The sequence below is a fragment of the Bombus pyrosoma genome, linkage group LG3 (genome assembly GCF_014825855.1).
Source record: "Bombus pyrosoma isolate SC7728 linkage group LG3, ASM1482585v1, whole genome shotgun sequence".
Taxonomy (NCBI): Eukaryota; Metazoa; Arthropoda; class Insecta; order Hymenoptera; family Apidae; genus Bombus; species Bombus pyrosoma.
The window spans coordinates 7,344,647-7,359,165 of record NC_057772.1 but is presented as its reverse complement, the minus strand read 5'-3'; the positions used below and the strand labels follow the sequence as shown (position 1 = coordinate 7,359,165).

Sequence of the window (14,519 nt, the reverse complement as noted above, 5' to 3'; positions counted from 1 at the left end):
TTTTAATCATTAAGTTTCTAAAAGACTTACGCGCGATGATATTGACCATTTCGTATGCAACGAGTTGAAAAATAAAGGTTTGACGTTTATCGGAAACGTATGTGTCAAGTTGCACGTAAAGTAAGTACTTATATATGTACATACATACATATACACGTGCGTAGAATAAACATATGCATAGCTGTCGTGCCACAGCGGTGCTGGTACCTCGAGGAGGTCCTGTCAAAAGGCAGCTGTCACGTCTCTTTCCGGCTGTAGCCCCGAGGAAAGACTGTCCATGGGGTCCACTGGCAACACAGTCGTAGATGGTGGTATCTTTGAAAAACATCGACAAAACGAAGTCTTTATAATTATCACACGCCAAAAATACTCAGAGCCAAAATTATTATCGAAATTGAAGTTCTGCCCAGTTGTATGGAAATATTATTACACAATATATTGATAATTGTTGCGTACGTGGACAGAGACTTGCTTCTTAAGATCTTAACTGAATTGTATTAAAATAAAAATATTATAATCTTTGAAAGGATAATGAAATACAATATATGAAAGATTTATATCTTTGCCAATTTTAATCTTATTAACGTATGATAAAATGTAATCTTATATGTAATCTTTACGCTGCGAGCTTGCCTGAATATTAATTATAGCGCAGTTTATGATAATCGTATTAAAATTTCAAAGCGATTATAGTAATCTACGAAGCTTCGTTGATTCTTATTTCCATTATCTGTCCGTTTGTTTTCGTCTCCGGCTGTATATTAATTATGAAATAATGAAATCGATTTAAATAATGACACAGACAAAAATTAAAAAATATCTTTGATGGGAAAGTAATTTTTCAAAACTCCGATCAGAGGAATGAATTAAAAGGTGGAATTAAAAAGTTGAATTTTCAACGAAAACAATTTCATATTCACGTTGACCATTACGCGATACAGCATGGAACAATATATTGTAGAATATGCAGAAACGTGGATATACTATCGTAAACATCTGTTACTAAATAATCTACGAACAGCGTCATTAGCAGCCAGAGTTTGCAGGATTTGTTAATCGACAACCGTGTCTGTTAATGATGTCGTGGCTATAAACCGAAAGGATTTCAGTTGATTTCTGCGTAAACTGACTATGTATTCGTATCGACAGCGGCGAAAATCCGCAGACGACGAATATCTGTTTGATTTCGTGCTATTTATCATCGGTTAACTGCACGCGGCGACACTAATGCGAAGCAATAATGTGGCATCGAATTACAAACGTTTGCCAAACGACGTAATTGATTGCCCATCCTTTGATAACAAATCCGTTTTGAATTTGCTAGTGAAAATCACAATTTCCTGATCGCACGTGTCTAAAAGCTCTTTACACCGGAGTAACATCCAGGACGATCGTCATTAAGTTCCTTCTTTCTCCCTTTTCTAAAGCTGCATTTCTCATGCATTTGTTTTACAAAAAAGAAAAAGAAATTGCTGAATTTCCTTCTTTAAACAGCTGTTACTATTTTATGTTATTTTTTATAATTTCATCTTTGCTTCTGAGCTATGTAATTGTTAAAATGTTTGTATTGTTAAAATTGTTAAATCGTTAAAAACGTCAAATTTACGTGTATAATATATAAACTAAATATTTTTGCTTGTTTGAATGATTATTATTTATTTTAATAAAAAATCAAGTGAAATTTCACACGTAACAGCCTCATAATAGCCTCTTCGTCAATAAAAATTACAAATTTTCCTCTTGAAATTCGAAGTACGACTAGAATGAAATATTACAGCGAAAAATCATTTTATCAGTCGTACTTTAAACGCGATATTTTTCTTTTGATTGCAGCGCAATGCGGGTGCTCCTCTCGAAACTTCCGAGACCATGGATAGTTGACGAGAAAAAGGACGATGGTTACACGGCCCTTCATCTGGCTGCTCTGAACAATCACGTCGAAGTTGCTGAACAGCTGGCACGTGCTGGAAAAGCTGACCTGGATTTGCAAAACGTCAATTTGCAGACCGCGTTGCATCTCGCTGTCGAGCGACAGCACACGCAAATCGTTCGTGTACGTTTATTTCATCGTCAAAAAGAAATCCTCACTTCTGATCCGATGCTGCACAAACGATTCACTGAACATTTCCGATGTTCCAATTCCTTTCGAAAACACATTCCGAACATTAATCTCAATTCCGTCCATGAAAAATCGAAGTATCTTTCTCAATAAAAGACTTTTCTTGTTCGATCTGACATGACTTTGTTAAACGATGATTTACTGTCTAATATACAATGATGAACAAAAGTATTGACACAGATCGGATTTTTCTGTAGAAGAATCCTCCATAAATCTTCGATATATATGATTCTTTATCAAATTTTCTTTATAAAATATAAATTTCAAGTCTAAGGTTTAAGTGTATCATAATTCGCCATCGTTAAGCAGCTCTATTTAACAAACAACGAAGGTTACATGACGAACTGTTCTTAACGATACATGGGATTTTAATTATTGTTATATCGATACAAGAATGGATTCTAGAACAATTTTGGAACTCACATAGATAAGAAAATAATTTAGCAGCAAGACATAGGGAATCGGTGCAATGTTAGAATTCGATCGGAACAATTCGAGATACGCCAGTTCATACGTAATTAAAATGTTCTTAAACCGACACAGATTAATTTCGCCACGGGTTAGTTCGATAATTAAACGGGACTCGTAAATCCTGTTGTAGCTGCTGGTACGCGAAGGCGCCAATTTAAACGTGGCAGACAAGGACGGTGACACGCCTCTTCACGAAGCCTTGAGATATCACACTTTGTCGCAGCTGCGACAGCTGCAGGATGTCCAGGACGTAGGGCGGCTCCTGATGGGCCTGGGCGCGCAAGGACAGGACAAGAAGAGTAGCTCGTTCATTGCTTGCTTCCTGGCTGCTCATGGCGCTGACCTGGAATTGAAGAACAAGAAGGGACAGACTCCGCTCGACCTCTGCCCAGATCCAAATCTCTGCAAAACGCTAACTACTTGCCACAAGGACAGAGAATCGTTAGTAATTACAATCTACCTCATCCCGCAGTCACATAAGCGAAACGTCGCAGTTCATTGAGAAGTTTCAAATGCGGACATACAAAATTAAAGTTCGTACTACGATGGAGCCTTCCGTATTCGATAGAGAGACGAAAATGTTCGGATAATAATGAAACTTTCGAGTAATAGGACAATCATTCTTTTGACATTGAATTTCAGTTGTTCAAATAGAGATCAAGAAAGTTCCAAGTACTTTTTTATAGCTTTCTCCAACGGTTGTTTTAAATCTTTATCCTATTTGCTTTTTAATTATTTATTTCGATCATAAATTATAAACTAATTTTGAATACAAATACTTGCACGTCAAGAAATACATATCTATAACATTTTATCAATTACAATATCTATATAAAAAATTAATAAATATTTAATTAGAATTTAGATACAGAAGTGTCTGATTTATAACAAGAAATATTTAAACACATGAGTATTATTAATTTCTTTTATAAGAAGAGAATATTTGAATTCCTTTTCTTATATACATATGCATACAATAAAATAGTTCGCAGAATGAGAAAACGTTCGAGAAAACAACGTAATCTGTAATTACACTTACTCGGATGATATGCAACTGTTTGGCACGTGGCTTTCTGTAATTACGACCGCTTAATATGCATTCTGGTCAAAGGAAATAAGATTATATCTTACTGAAGCATGCAGATACATGTCTGTAGCCGAGTAATCTCTACATTTTCGAAGCATAAACTTCCCTATGCAGCATGAAACTTCTCATACAACCGATATTACGCTGTAATCAAATCTTATGAACACGTTCGGAACACACGGAATAATTTGATCCTTTAGAAAAGAATTTTGAAAGATATTGCCTCCTTTATATTATTTTTATTATGATATTATAATAAACACGTCTACGTATTATTACAAAAAACGCGTTTTGTATTAGATATATTCGGAAATATACCAAATCAGGCTCTACATCCAAGATGTGTCAATTTGGTTCAAAATCGTAAATAGTCCGATAAATTATAACGAGGTACTTTTAAAACAAATTTTATCTTCACTATGCATAATTATTACTTTCAGGGACAACATCGAACCGGCAGCCCCATCAGCCACGATCGACGAGTGTTTGGTCTGCTCAGATGGAAAACGTGAAATGCTTTTCAGCCCTTGCGGACACGTAGCTTGTTGTAACGCTTGCGCGCCAAGAGTGAAGAAATGTCTGATCTGCAGAGAAAATGTCCTTTCAAGAACAAAAGTAATATACTACTACTATTGATAATTTTAAAAATTCGTATTGATAGAACGTTGACCGTAATTCACCGATAATGATTCCGCGATAATGATAGATTCCTGGCTAATTCTCCTTTTATTTTGTAAATAAATTTTATTCCCTCTGGGAATTTATTTCTAAAACTTATTTCTCATAAAAAATTGTGCGAAATTATTCACACATTCGTGAACAATATTTTAATACTTTTGATTAGAAAGAAGAACAAAGAAAGTGCTTTAAAATTACCTGCTTTAAAAACAAATTAAACGTATTTGCAGATCGAGGAGTGCGTGGTTTGCTCGGATCGTAAAGCTAGCGTACTATTTCGTCCGTGTGGACATATGTGTGCTTGTGAAAGTTGCGCAGCCCTGATGAAAAAATGCGTTCAATGCAGAGCTCAAATTCAGCACATGTTACCGTTGTCGATCTGTTGCGGTAGAGGAGGCGATGTCACTTACGTTAAAGCAACCAATGCTTCAGGTACGAAATTAATAAATAATATGTATTAATAATAAATGAAATAGATCCGATAGGAGAAATATACTAAAAGTGTAAAAATTATTTATGCATATAAATAATCTTCATGCGTTAAAAGGTGCAACGATAACAGACGTGAAGAATGATCAAGAAGAAGAATTATTATCGCAACAAAATACTGGAAGTGGAGGAGAAACTCTTTTGATGAACAACGGTAGCCGAGATACATCACACAGCGATATACAGAAACTTCAACAACAACTTCAAGATATCAAGGAACAGGTATATCATACTTTATTATATGATTTGTTATATGTTTTCCCTTCTTTTTGAATTTAATTTCTTCCTCAAATGAAGATACGTAGAGCGTAATTTACAATCTTCATCTTATAGGAAGTGCAGCAAAAAAAAGATTGTAATTTTACACAGGAAATAAAAGCTCGGAAAAAACGTTGATTAAATTGTACAAGAATTAATCAATTGAAATTTATATATTATGTACATTGAAATATTTTACTTTGTATCTTTACAGACAATGTGTCCAGTTTGCTTAGATCGTTTAAAGAATATGATATTTTTGTGCGGCCACGGCACCTGTCAAATGTGCGGAGACCGGATGTCGGAGTGTCCAATATGCCGGAAGGCGGTAGACAAGCGAATTTTGCTCTATTAAATCTAGAAAACTGATTATCATTCGGAGCTAGAGCTTCATTTAGATATATAAGAATGAATGATAATAGTAGGAATAATTAAATATTGCATCTATTATCTGATTCAAATTTTGAAAGTATAGATACGTTTTATTTTCGATACTTTCAACCTCCACAAGACTGTAACATAAATTAAGATTTTGTTAAAACTATCAAAGTATATTTATTCATATACTGCCCATTCACCAAATAAAATTTATACTAATTAATTCTAATAGTTTTTATACTCCTATTTTAAAATTTTAGGAAACATTTATATTAATTAATATGTATAAAATATTTCTATTTAATTTCATTACATCTATCGTACATAAGTATAATACCATAATGAAGACATAAACAGGCTATTCAGTGTAATCTGTTCCACGATTATTCTTATTTTGAATAAGTATTTCCTGAATATGTTCAAGCGTGTCAAACATATGTATGCTTAAAAATTTCCCAATCTTTTAAATAAATGCCATGAAAAATATATACAAATCAGAGGAAACCGAATGCAATATTTACTTATTCCTTCTTTTTTTTAATCTGTTAACGGGCTCCGTATAATTTGTCCATAATGTTATTACTTCAGCACATTTTCACGATATAAATATAATCGGCTAATTAAATATAAATATACATTAGGCTGAGTCATGAAAATGAATTATAAGAATTATAGCAAAATGCCAAGCAAGTTGTCGTATCAATGATGAAATATTGAGATCGTATCTATTTATGGATAGTGCTTCGTCCTTATTCGTTTCTTCAAAATTACCAAGTTTGGTTCAGTAATGTAAGTTAATAAGTAAACTATTGTTTTCTAGTAATTGTTATTAGTCGAAAACTCTATTAACCAATATTTTTAAACATTTATAATGTTTCCATTTTACGCTGATATATAGTCTATACGCACAATAATCCTTCAAAGACATTCGTTACTTAACGTTACTTCAAATGTACAATTAAACGTAGTACTTATAGTGTCGAAAGCCAGCAAACACCTTTTACAAAGCTTTTGCTTTCCTCGATTAGGAGCAATAACGAGTGGGATAAGAAAATTCGTGCTTTAGAAAGTAACAGATACCCGCAAATTCTGCATTTCTTTCTTTATTTTGCTGTTTTCCTTCCTCCAATTATACAACAATAACGCGTCTTGTATACAGTAATTTATAGATACAATATTTTTTTAACTGCTTTTTTTTTGTTACTTTATCATTTCTACTACACCTTGTTAGATGTAATTTGTACTTACTAGTATATTTCCATGATTATAGATTTTGCATTCTATAACAAAAATTTTATTCCGCTTTTGTAATAATTATCGAAAGGATATAAATTTTTAAGACTTTCTAATTTTTCTTGTCCCGCAAATAATTTGCATGAATTTCTTGTAAATACTTCCCTACTTCCTGTCCTCAATCTTATTGCCAATACTGTCACATTTGCTCTCCCTTCTTGAAACTGTATAAAGTATCTTATTATTAGAAGTTTCAATATTCCCAATAATAATGGATACTGCCAATTACTTTTATAAATCATGAAACGTTTAATTTATCATTAAATATCTAATTAGTTATAAAAATACTAGGAAAATAATTATCATTATCATTGTAATTCAAAGTTTCCCTTATTTCCGTAATTTATATGCATATATTAAAGGCAAAGAAAAGATTACGCAGTTTAATAAAATTAATCTAATTGACAGTAATCTGCATAAACATTAATAATAGTAACTATCTATACTTTAGAAAACTATATAATAACTTATACAATTTACTTCCCTTTTTATAGTGAGGAAAGAGGGGAAGCAAAGTTTTGAAAAGGTAATAAATATGAATATTTGTTGGCTTATAAATAATCTTTACAAGACTTTGCATCTTCTTTCTTAGTATCACCATTCGTAGAAAAATGTAAAAAAAAATAATGCTCATTGATTATACATCCTGAAAAGTATATTTATAACAAAATAGAAACAAAATTTAGCTTCGTATTTGAATTGAACTAATCGGCATAAATTTTCTACCTGTAAAATTAGTAATTGATATTTATATCATTTTGTATTTCTTTCCTTTTCGAAAAATATTCATTCTTATAATAATTTTTTGCTTTGTGAATTTTCGAGAAATTATGGTAGAAATAATCAATAATTGTTAACTGCACTAACAAATATCTTCCTTTATTTAAATTCTGGCTATATAGGTACGACCATACTTACGTTTTGTGATGCAAGAATTCAGTAAAAGAATTATAATCAGGTAATATAAAATCTTTTAGTATGTCACAACAAATAGAATATGCAATCTATGATTATCCTTGATATCGCATAATGTTAAAATTAATGTTATGAAAACATTATTTTTTTTATACATAATGTTGACATTAAAATTTTCATTTTTATGATTTTTGGAAAATATTTTTGTAGTAATATAATGTAATTTGAATATATTAAACGAATATAATAAATTCAAATATTTCATTTAAGTATTCATAAAGTATTTCATTTAAATATTTCATTAAGTATAAAGAGAATATTTCACATGAAATAGATTTAATAAATATTAAGCAATGGTCTTTATTAACGTGGTCTTACCTATAAATTAATCTTCATTGTGAATATTACAATACTATGTAGTGCTTTTAACTATTACCCCTTGCTCTTCCATTTACAATATCTTTTTAGAAGTTTTTGAAAGGCAATTATTATATGCGTTTAGAATAGAAACTTTATTAACTAAATTTAAAATAAGTAGACCAATAAACAAGTATTAGACATTAATATTTAATTTAAGACTCCATTTTCTACAACCCTGGACCATGCATAATTTACCTTGAATCCAATAAAATAAAAAATATTTAACACAATTATATATATTGAAATAATCAGAAACATTTTAAAACATTTACATACATACCCTTTTATCATTTTGAAAGATCTGATTTATTAATGGAGTATAAAATTGGATAAACAAATGAAAAATGTAATAGGTATTCAACAAAAATTTTGATTATTGAATACTTAAGTTTTGTAATGCCTTCTACTATAATTTTTATTGTAAATTAATTATTTGTTAACATGGAGTCTTAAAGGAGATACAAAATGTGAATGGGCAACATGTAATTTTTGTACCATTCCTGTTGCATAATATTTCTGTAAAAGGATACATTTTACCTAAGAATATTATATATAATATACAGCATTAAAAATGATATATAACATTACAATGGGATTATAAAATTTTCTTATGAAGTCTTTGAGTAAAAAAATCAATTGTAACAATTTTTTCATCTTCAAAATGATAAAAATATTCGTAATTTCGTTTCTTAATCGTTGATCCTATTGTATTGTCTATCTCTTTGGCGTTTGTAACGGAAAAAACATTGTAACAGAAACATTGTAAGAAAAATGTTACGATGATTAGAAATACTATCTTAATACTTATATTATTCTATTACGTTATACATATAACCGTCTCAACTGTATTCAGTAAAATTATAACAATAAATACATTTGTTCTAGTAAAGAACAATAGTATGTCAAATATTCTTATTTATTGCGCACATATTAATAAGTTAAAATAGTTTAATTCTGATATGTATCTATCAAGTAAAATTTTATATAGAGGACAAATAATAGAAAATTATAGAACATTATAATAACATTTTATTAATTTAATAGAATTTTCTATTTCTCACTGAAAACATCAAAATATATATATTCTTCCATGTCATTAAAATCATTAAACATTTAGTACCAAACATAAAAATATCAAATGAATGTAAAATAAGTAATTAAGATTTTAAAGATACAAATATTTTTAACTCTTTTAAATTACAAAAAATTGATTGCGATATATTGCTGTAATAACAATAACCTCTATGTTTATGAAAAATTATTTATTTTTGATCAGGAATTTTAATTACTTCATATACAGAAAAGCCACATTAATAACTGAATTTACAGATTCTTCTCTTTTACATAAAATTCTTTTAAAAGTTGACAAAGAAGTTTCACTCGCCTTGTAACCGTACACACCAAAATTCATACCACGAATTATCTTCAAACCAAAGACAAGCCCGTGTCCTTGGTTAAGAAATCTCTTCTAAATCTAGCATTCATATAAAATACTATCTCACACATTCGTATGGCTCATTTACGTTACAGTAACGGCACTTTATAAATTAGACCGAATACAAGAGAAAATTATTCAGCAAACTTTTACCAACGAGAACAATATTGTATAAATAGAATTATTTATTTATTAGGAAATGAAATGAAAGCATTGAAGAGCAGTAAAAAAATCCTTACATCCTTCATGGATGATTATTAAATAATTTACTATAACGAGCTGTAGGGACATGTGCGTAAGCATAATTGAATGTATTACTATATTAAATATTTAATTATGTTAATTTAATAACTCTCTAGCTGTAATTTTGTATTGTTACTGACAGTCAGATATAACAAACGAAATTATTGATAAGTTGTGTGACATTTCGTTATTTTCTGTTTCTCAGTAACATATTCGTTTCTGAATCAAATTCAACTGTTCTTATAAATTAATTCCAATTCTTTGCGACCCATTCAAGTGTAATTAAAATTTTTATTGCACATTCATAACAAACAATTAGTACTACGTCAAAAATCTTAATACCAAAAGAACCATAACACTAGGAATGTGCAAACATTATAATTGTACATAAAAAATGTGCAATCTACAACCTAAAGAAAATTATAACTTTAAAAAACTAAAGAAAAAATTATTTTAGATTATACAATTGTGCTTCATTTTATAAATTGATACAATATTTTATAACAAAATTTCATAAAATATTAATACGTTGTTATATATGTATATATTTCTATTTAAATAAATTCAACTGAATATTTGTGCTTTGCACAATATGATTAGTTGTTGAGTAAAAATTTCTTGTAAGTATTTTATAACTATGACAAGTTATTAAAAGATGTGAGTATTTTTTAAAACAACTGTATTAAATTAATAAATGACAAAAATCATAAATCATAATAAATGATATAAAATATAATAAATACAAATAAAATCTTTTTGGATCATTATAAGTTACCAAATTAGTACATGCATTGCAATATTATTAATACAAATATGATAAAAATAATTTCTGTATCAGTTTCAAACATTACAAATGAAGATGAACATCACACAAATATATTTTATATTCAGTGTCATTCAATTATCCTTAAAATGTTATTATGAAACTGATATTTATGATTTATAATTCAATACTTAACCCCCAATATGGGTCGCAAAGAAAATATATTTCCTTAACATTCAGATGACGAATTTAAGTTGGGAGGAGAAATTTTTTTCGTTCGAGTAAGTCGATCTAATTCCACTGCTGCATCATTACACATAGTTGCTTTATCTACTGATGCATTATCTGAAATAAACAATAAATCGAAATTTTTAACTTTAAAATGTTATGAAAATTCGTAATGTACTACATTCTTATAATGCATTATAAAACTTACCTATTTTTATCGGACTTGTACCTACAGTACCTGGCGATCCAGGGCTTCCAGTCTTTTTGTGAAGAAGAGAATTGAAGAAGTTAGCTAGAACACCTTCCCCAGATTGCGCAGATCCAGTACCTTTGGGATCCAACTTTTTATTTGGTGATGCAACCTGTATAAAAAATATTTAATATTTGCAAAATGGTATTTTCTGTTATATTCATAACAGATCATACCACAAAGATTAGAACATGCTTTTGATTGTCCACTGTAAAAACACATAGTGATCTCATTCACCACAAAGTTACTGAACAATGGAATATGTAATTAAAATTTAGCCTATCAAAGTATGAAATAGTCATGTATGCAAATATGCTTTTTCTGTATAGTAAATCTAACAAAATACACATATTAACATTAATTGTTAGCTTAGATTCTAAAATGTAAAAGAACACAATATAGTTTATGAAGATACAATATTATCTTATAATTATATAATGAGAAGCTACTAACCTAAACATAAGAATATATAAACACTAAGCAATGCATGAATTGATCTAATTGATTTAATGTCAATGCAAAAAAAAGTGCTCGATGATCCTAATATTAATTTACAAAAAATTGAATAAGAAATGTAAATGCTATGTGTCAGATAATTACACCCAAGAATATAAAAAGCAACACTCGCTCAAACATCAATTAAAGTCAACATTTTCGGGGTATTAAAGTCAGAATAATTTTAATATGAATAAGCATTATCTGTTAAGAGGTGAGGATATGATGATAACATACATGAATACATGATATATATACATAAATTAGCCACAACATTGTTATTCAATGCTGAATGATTATTAACTGCATGTAACATGACAAGCATGCTCCAATTATAAATGGTATAACCTGAATAACTGGTCCAGTGCTTGCCTGATTCCTGGTTGTTGGAGATCGCGTTGGATCTTTTATACCTAATAATGCGGCTTGTTGTTTCGCTAAGAAAGCTTGTTCTTCTTCTGCCTGTACTTCTACTTCTCTAGCTACACACTAATTAGTAAAATAATATTTTACTGTAAAGTCCTTAATATCAAAAAAGTGATTTATCTGTACACACACATACTTTTCTGTTTGTTGATGGTTGTGCAATAACATCTCTATAATAATCATCTGGTTTCATTGATTGCAAATTTTCATGAAGAATGCTAATCTTTTTCATATTATCCCAACCAGCAGGACTGTAAACAAGAACATCTTTAAAATGTAAATCTATTTACTGAATTAGAATTACATACATGAGAACTGCATCTTTTTCGACGACTAAAGCAGGTGTTCTAAATGGTAAAGAATAAATTCTATGTGTAAGATATTTATAAAGCAAATCACAGTTTTTATCTTCCTTTGCTGATGTGTAAAATAATCCTGCACCATATTGTAAACAAAATCGTCTTATCCACTGTTGTATAAAATCAAAATGTTCGTCCCTATAAAAAGTTAAAATTATTGAATAAATAAAGTAATTTATTATCACCAATTATATCTTTTTTTAATGGTAATTATATTATGAACTTACTTATAATCATGTTCTTTCTCAAGAGTAGACATATAATCAGTTTTGGTAATAACAACAACAACATCTAGGCCTAAATTTGTTGTAAGTACTCCTTCTGGTAGTGGTAAATTATCCATTGTATCGTCATCTAAGTTACGACTAGTTCGCCTTAAAGGACTACCAGGATCTAATTCATCTCCAGGTTCTGTATAATCTTGCCACTTTTTTACATCTAAGCGCATAAAAAAGATTTGAAAATTTGAAAAATGATTTAATTAATATATCTTTTATTATTAAATGAACACATGTAACAAAGTGAAATACATACTATGAAAGAAGTAATTTAAAAATGACTTACTAAATTGCCTGCATCGTTGCCAAGTATCATTATCTAAAGGTAATTTGTCAATATGATCTCCCAAAAGTGCAGCCCAGGATTGAAGTTGATCGAGGATAGCCCATGGAGTTGTCATTGCAGCAACTAACATAACAAGTGTATGTGGAAATCTTTCGGCATTTAATGCAAATCTTAAAAGATTTGCATGACTAGGATCACCATCTAATACCCATACAGATAATCTTGTTTGATCTGAGTAAAAAATTTAAATAATAAAACTTCATTACTCTTCTACTGTTATAATTAGAAACATTATCAATTCTTAATTGATATTACCATCTCTATAATCATCTCTGACATCAATATATGCGAACTCCAAACCAGAACCTTTTTTTGGATCTTCTACGCCTTGTAATTTAGCAATGAGTGTTGTTTTTCCACTTTCATTATCACCTATAAATGAAATGATTTCTTGCTACTATGTACATGTGTAATCTAAATACTTAGTGAACAGCTTTATTATATAACATATATGTCATAAACATCTATATTATTAGCATTGGATATGTAAAATTAATTTTAAAAATCTTAACAAAAGATAATAAACAAATTACAAGTCAAATAAAATATCAAACAAATAGGTAACCATATGTTACAAGCAACGTTAAAACAAAATTACGTGTATAAACATTATATTTGACACTCATTATAATACATAACATTTATGCATGACACATACACGTATCTTCAGAATCTTGCATTAATTAAGGAAAGTAATTACTCAAACTTACCTAAGACAAGTATATTCTTGTTTGAGGGTAGTTTGTTACTGCTACTATTTTGTACTTCAGCCAAAATAGAGGACCTGTATAAAAGGAGACAATTAAAAATAAAGTAAATTATTAAAAATGACTAATTCTCTGGCTTCTAATGTGTGACACGCAAGACGAACGTCAAAATATTTATACGTTGCAATTGTCTACTGCAATATGTATACTTTATATTAAAAAAAATTTCGAAAGCAAACTTTTTACACGTACCATAAGTTGTCTTTATTTTCTGGATCTTCTTTTTTCTTCGATTGAAACCCATTGCTCTGCAACATCATATCAATTGCCGTCGCTGCCATTATCCATTTGACAGAAATGAAATCTGCTATCGATTGTAGGCAAACTGCGGGTGCGGCTCGCAGTTAACTTCGTTCAGAACGGAATCTTAAAACATGTTCAAATGTACGTGCAAGCTTATACATGTTCATTTTCTATACTTTAAATTTCATGTTTAATTGTTATTCGATATTTTATTTTTGATAATACGTCTTTTATTATATATATACGTATTATTATAAACATCTAACAACATTTTTCTATTAATATATAAATCATGTACACATTGAAAATTACACTTTACTTATGCAAAAAATGTAACGTTAATGGATAGTTGGTCTTACTGTTTATTCCAAATTAATATTTAATGAATCATGAATGTATAATACACAGGCAAACACAATGTATATATGTAGTATATTTAAATATATATGAAATAAGATAATATAAAATTAAGCAAAATAGTCATATAATATTTGATAACAAATTTTTAAATGTTTATAATTATATCGTTTTAATATTTTTTCTTTAGGTAAATATACAAGTATTCTATATAATATCTG

General features: G+C 29.4%; 2 protein-coding genes across 8 annotated transcripts in view; one reads left to right on the top strand and one right to left on the bottom strand.

The window, feature by feature from the left end:
• LOC122565943 (E3 ubiquitin-protein ligase MIB1-like) overlaps positions 1 to 9,003 on the top strand; it is a 159,677-nt gene extending 150,674 nt beyond the window's left edge. For all 6 annotated transcript variants that reach the window (XM_043722510.1, XM_043722513.1, XM_043722512.1 and 3 more), the window contains exons 2-7: positions 1,834 to 2,053; positions 2,721 to 3,031; positions 4,118 to 4,292; positions 4,586 to 4,787; positions 4,903 to 5,066; positions 5,317 to 9,003. In XM_043722510.1, the coding sequence (XP_043578445.1) occupies positions 1,838 to 2,053; positions 2,721 to 3,031; positions 4,118 to 4,292; positions 4,586 to 4,787; positions 4,903 to 5,066; positions 5,317 to 5,457 (1,209 nt within the window). In that variant the 5' untranslated portion in view covers positions 1,834 to 1,837 and the 3' untranslated portion in view covers positions 5,458 to 9,003. The remainder of the gene's footprint in view (positions 1 to 1,833; positions 2,054 to 2,720; positions 3,032 to 4,117; positions 4,293 to 4,585; positions 4,788 to 4,902; positions 5,067 to 5,316) is intronic.
• Positions 9,004 to 9,355: 352 nt separating this feature from the next.
• Positions 9,356 to 14,109, bottom strand: LOC122565941 (cytoplasmic dynein 1 light intermediate chain 1). Of its 2 annotated transcripts, none has more exons than XM_043722502.1 (10): positions 13,891 to 14,109; positions 13,642 to 13,715; positions 13,187 to 13,303; positions 12,872 to 13,102; positions 12,535 to 12,745; positions 12,257 to 12,445; positions 12,085 to 12,199; positions 11,895 to 12,011; positions 10,986 to 11,139; positions 9,356 to 10,894 (listed from the first exon to the last, which is right to left on the bottom strand). In XM_043722502.1, the coding sequence occupies exons 1-10, from the start codon at positions 13,977 to 13,979 to the stop codon at positions 10,779 to 10,781; spliced, it is 1,413 nt and encodes a 470-aa protein (XP_043578437.1). In that variant the 5' UTR covers positions 13,980 to 14,109; the 3' UTR covers positions 9,356 to 10,778. The 2 variants fall into 2 exon arrangements, with proteins under 2 accessions (XP_043578437.1, XP_043578436.1); XM_043722501.1 differs by having other exon boundaries at positions 11,871 to 12,011; positions 13,891 to 14,092.
• Between the last annotated feature and the right edge of the window lie 410 nt (positions 14,110 to 14,519).

Coding starts and splice junctions, on each gene's coding strand:
- LOC122565941 (XM_043722501.1), bottom strand. CDS start 13,979: ATGGCAGCGACGGCAATTGATATGATGTTGCAGAGCAATGGGTTTCAA. Junction 13,716..13,890: donor GAAAATAAAGACAACTTATG/GTACGTGTAAAA, acceptor CCTTTTATACAG/GTCCTCTATTTTGGCTGAAG. Junction 13,103..13,186: donor CAGAGATGATTATAGAGATG/GTAATATCAATT, acceptor TTTTTTACTCAG/ATCAAACAAGATTATCTGTA.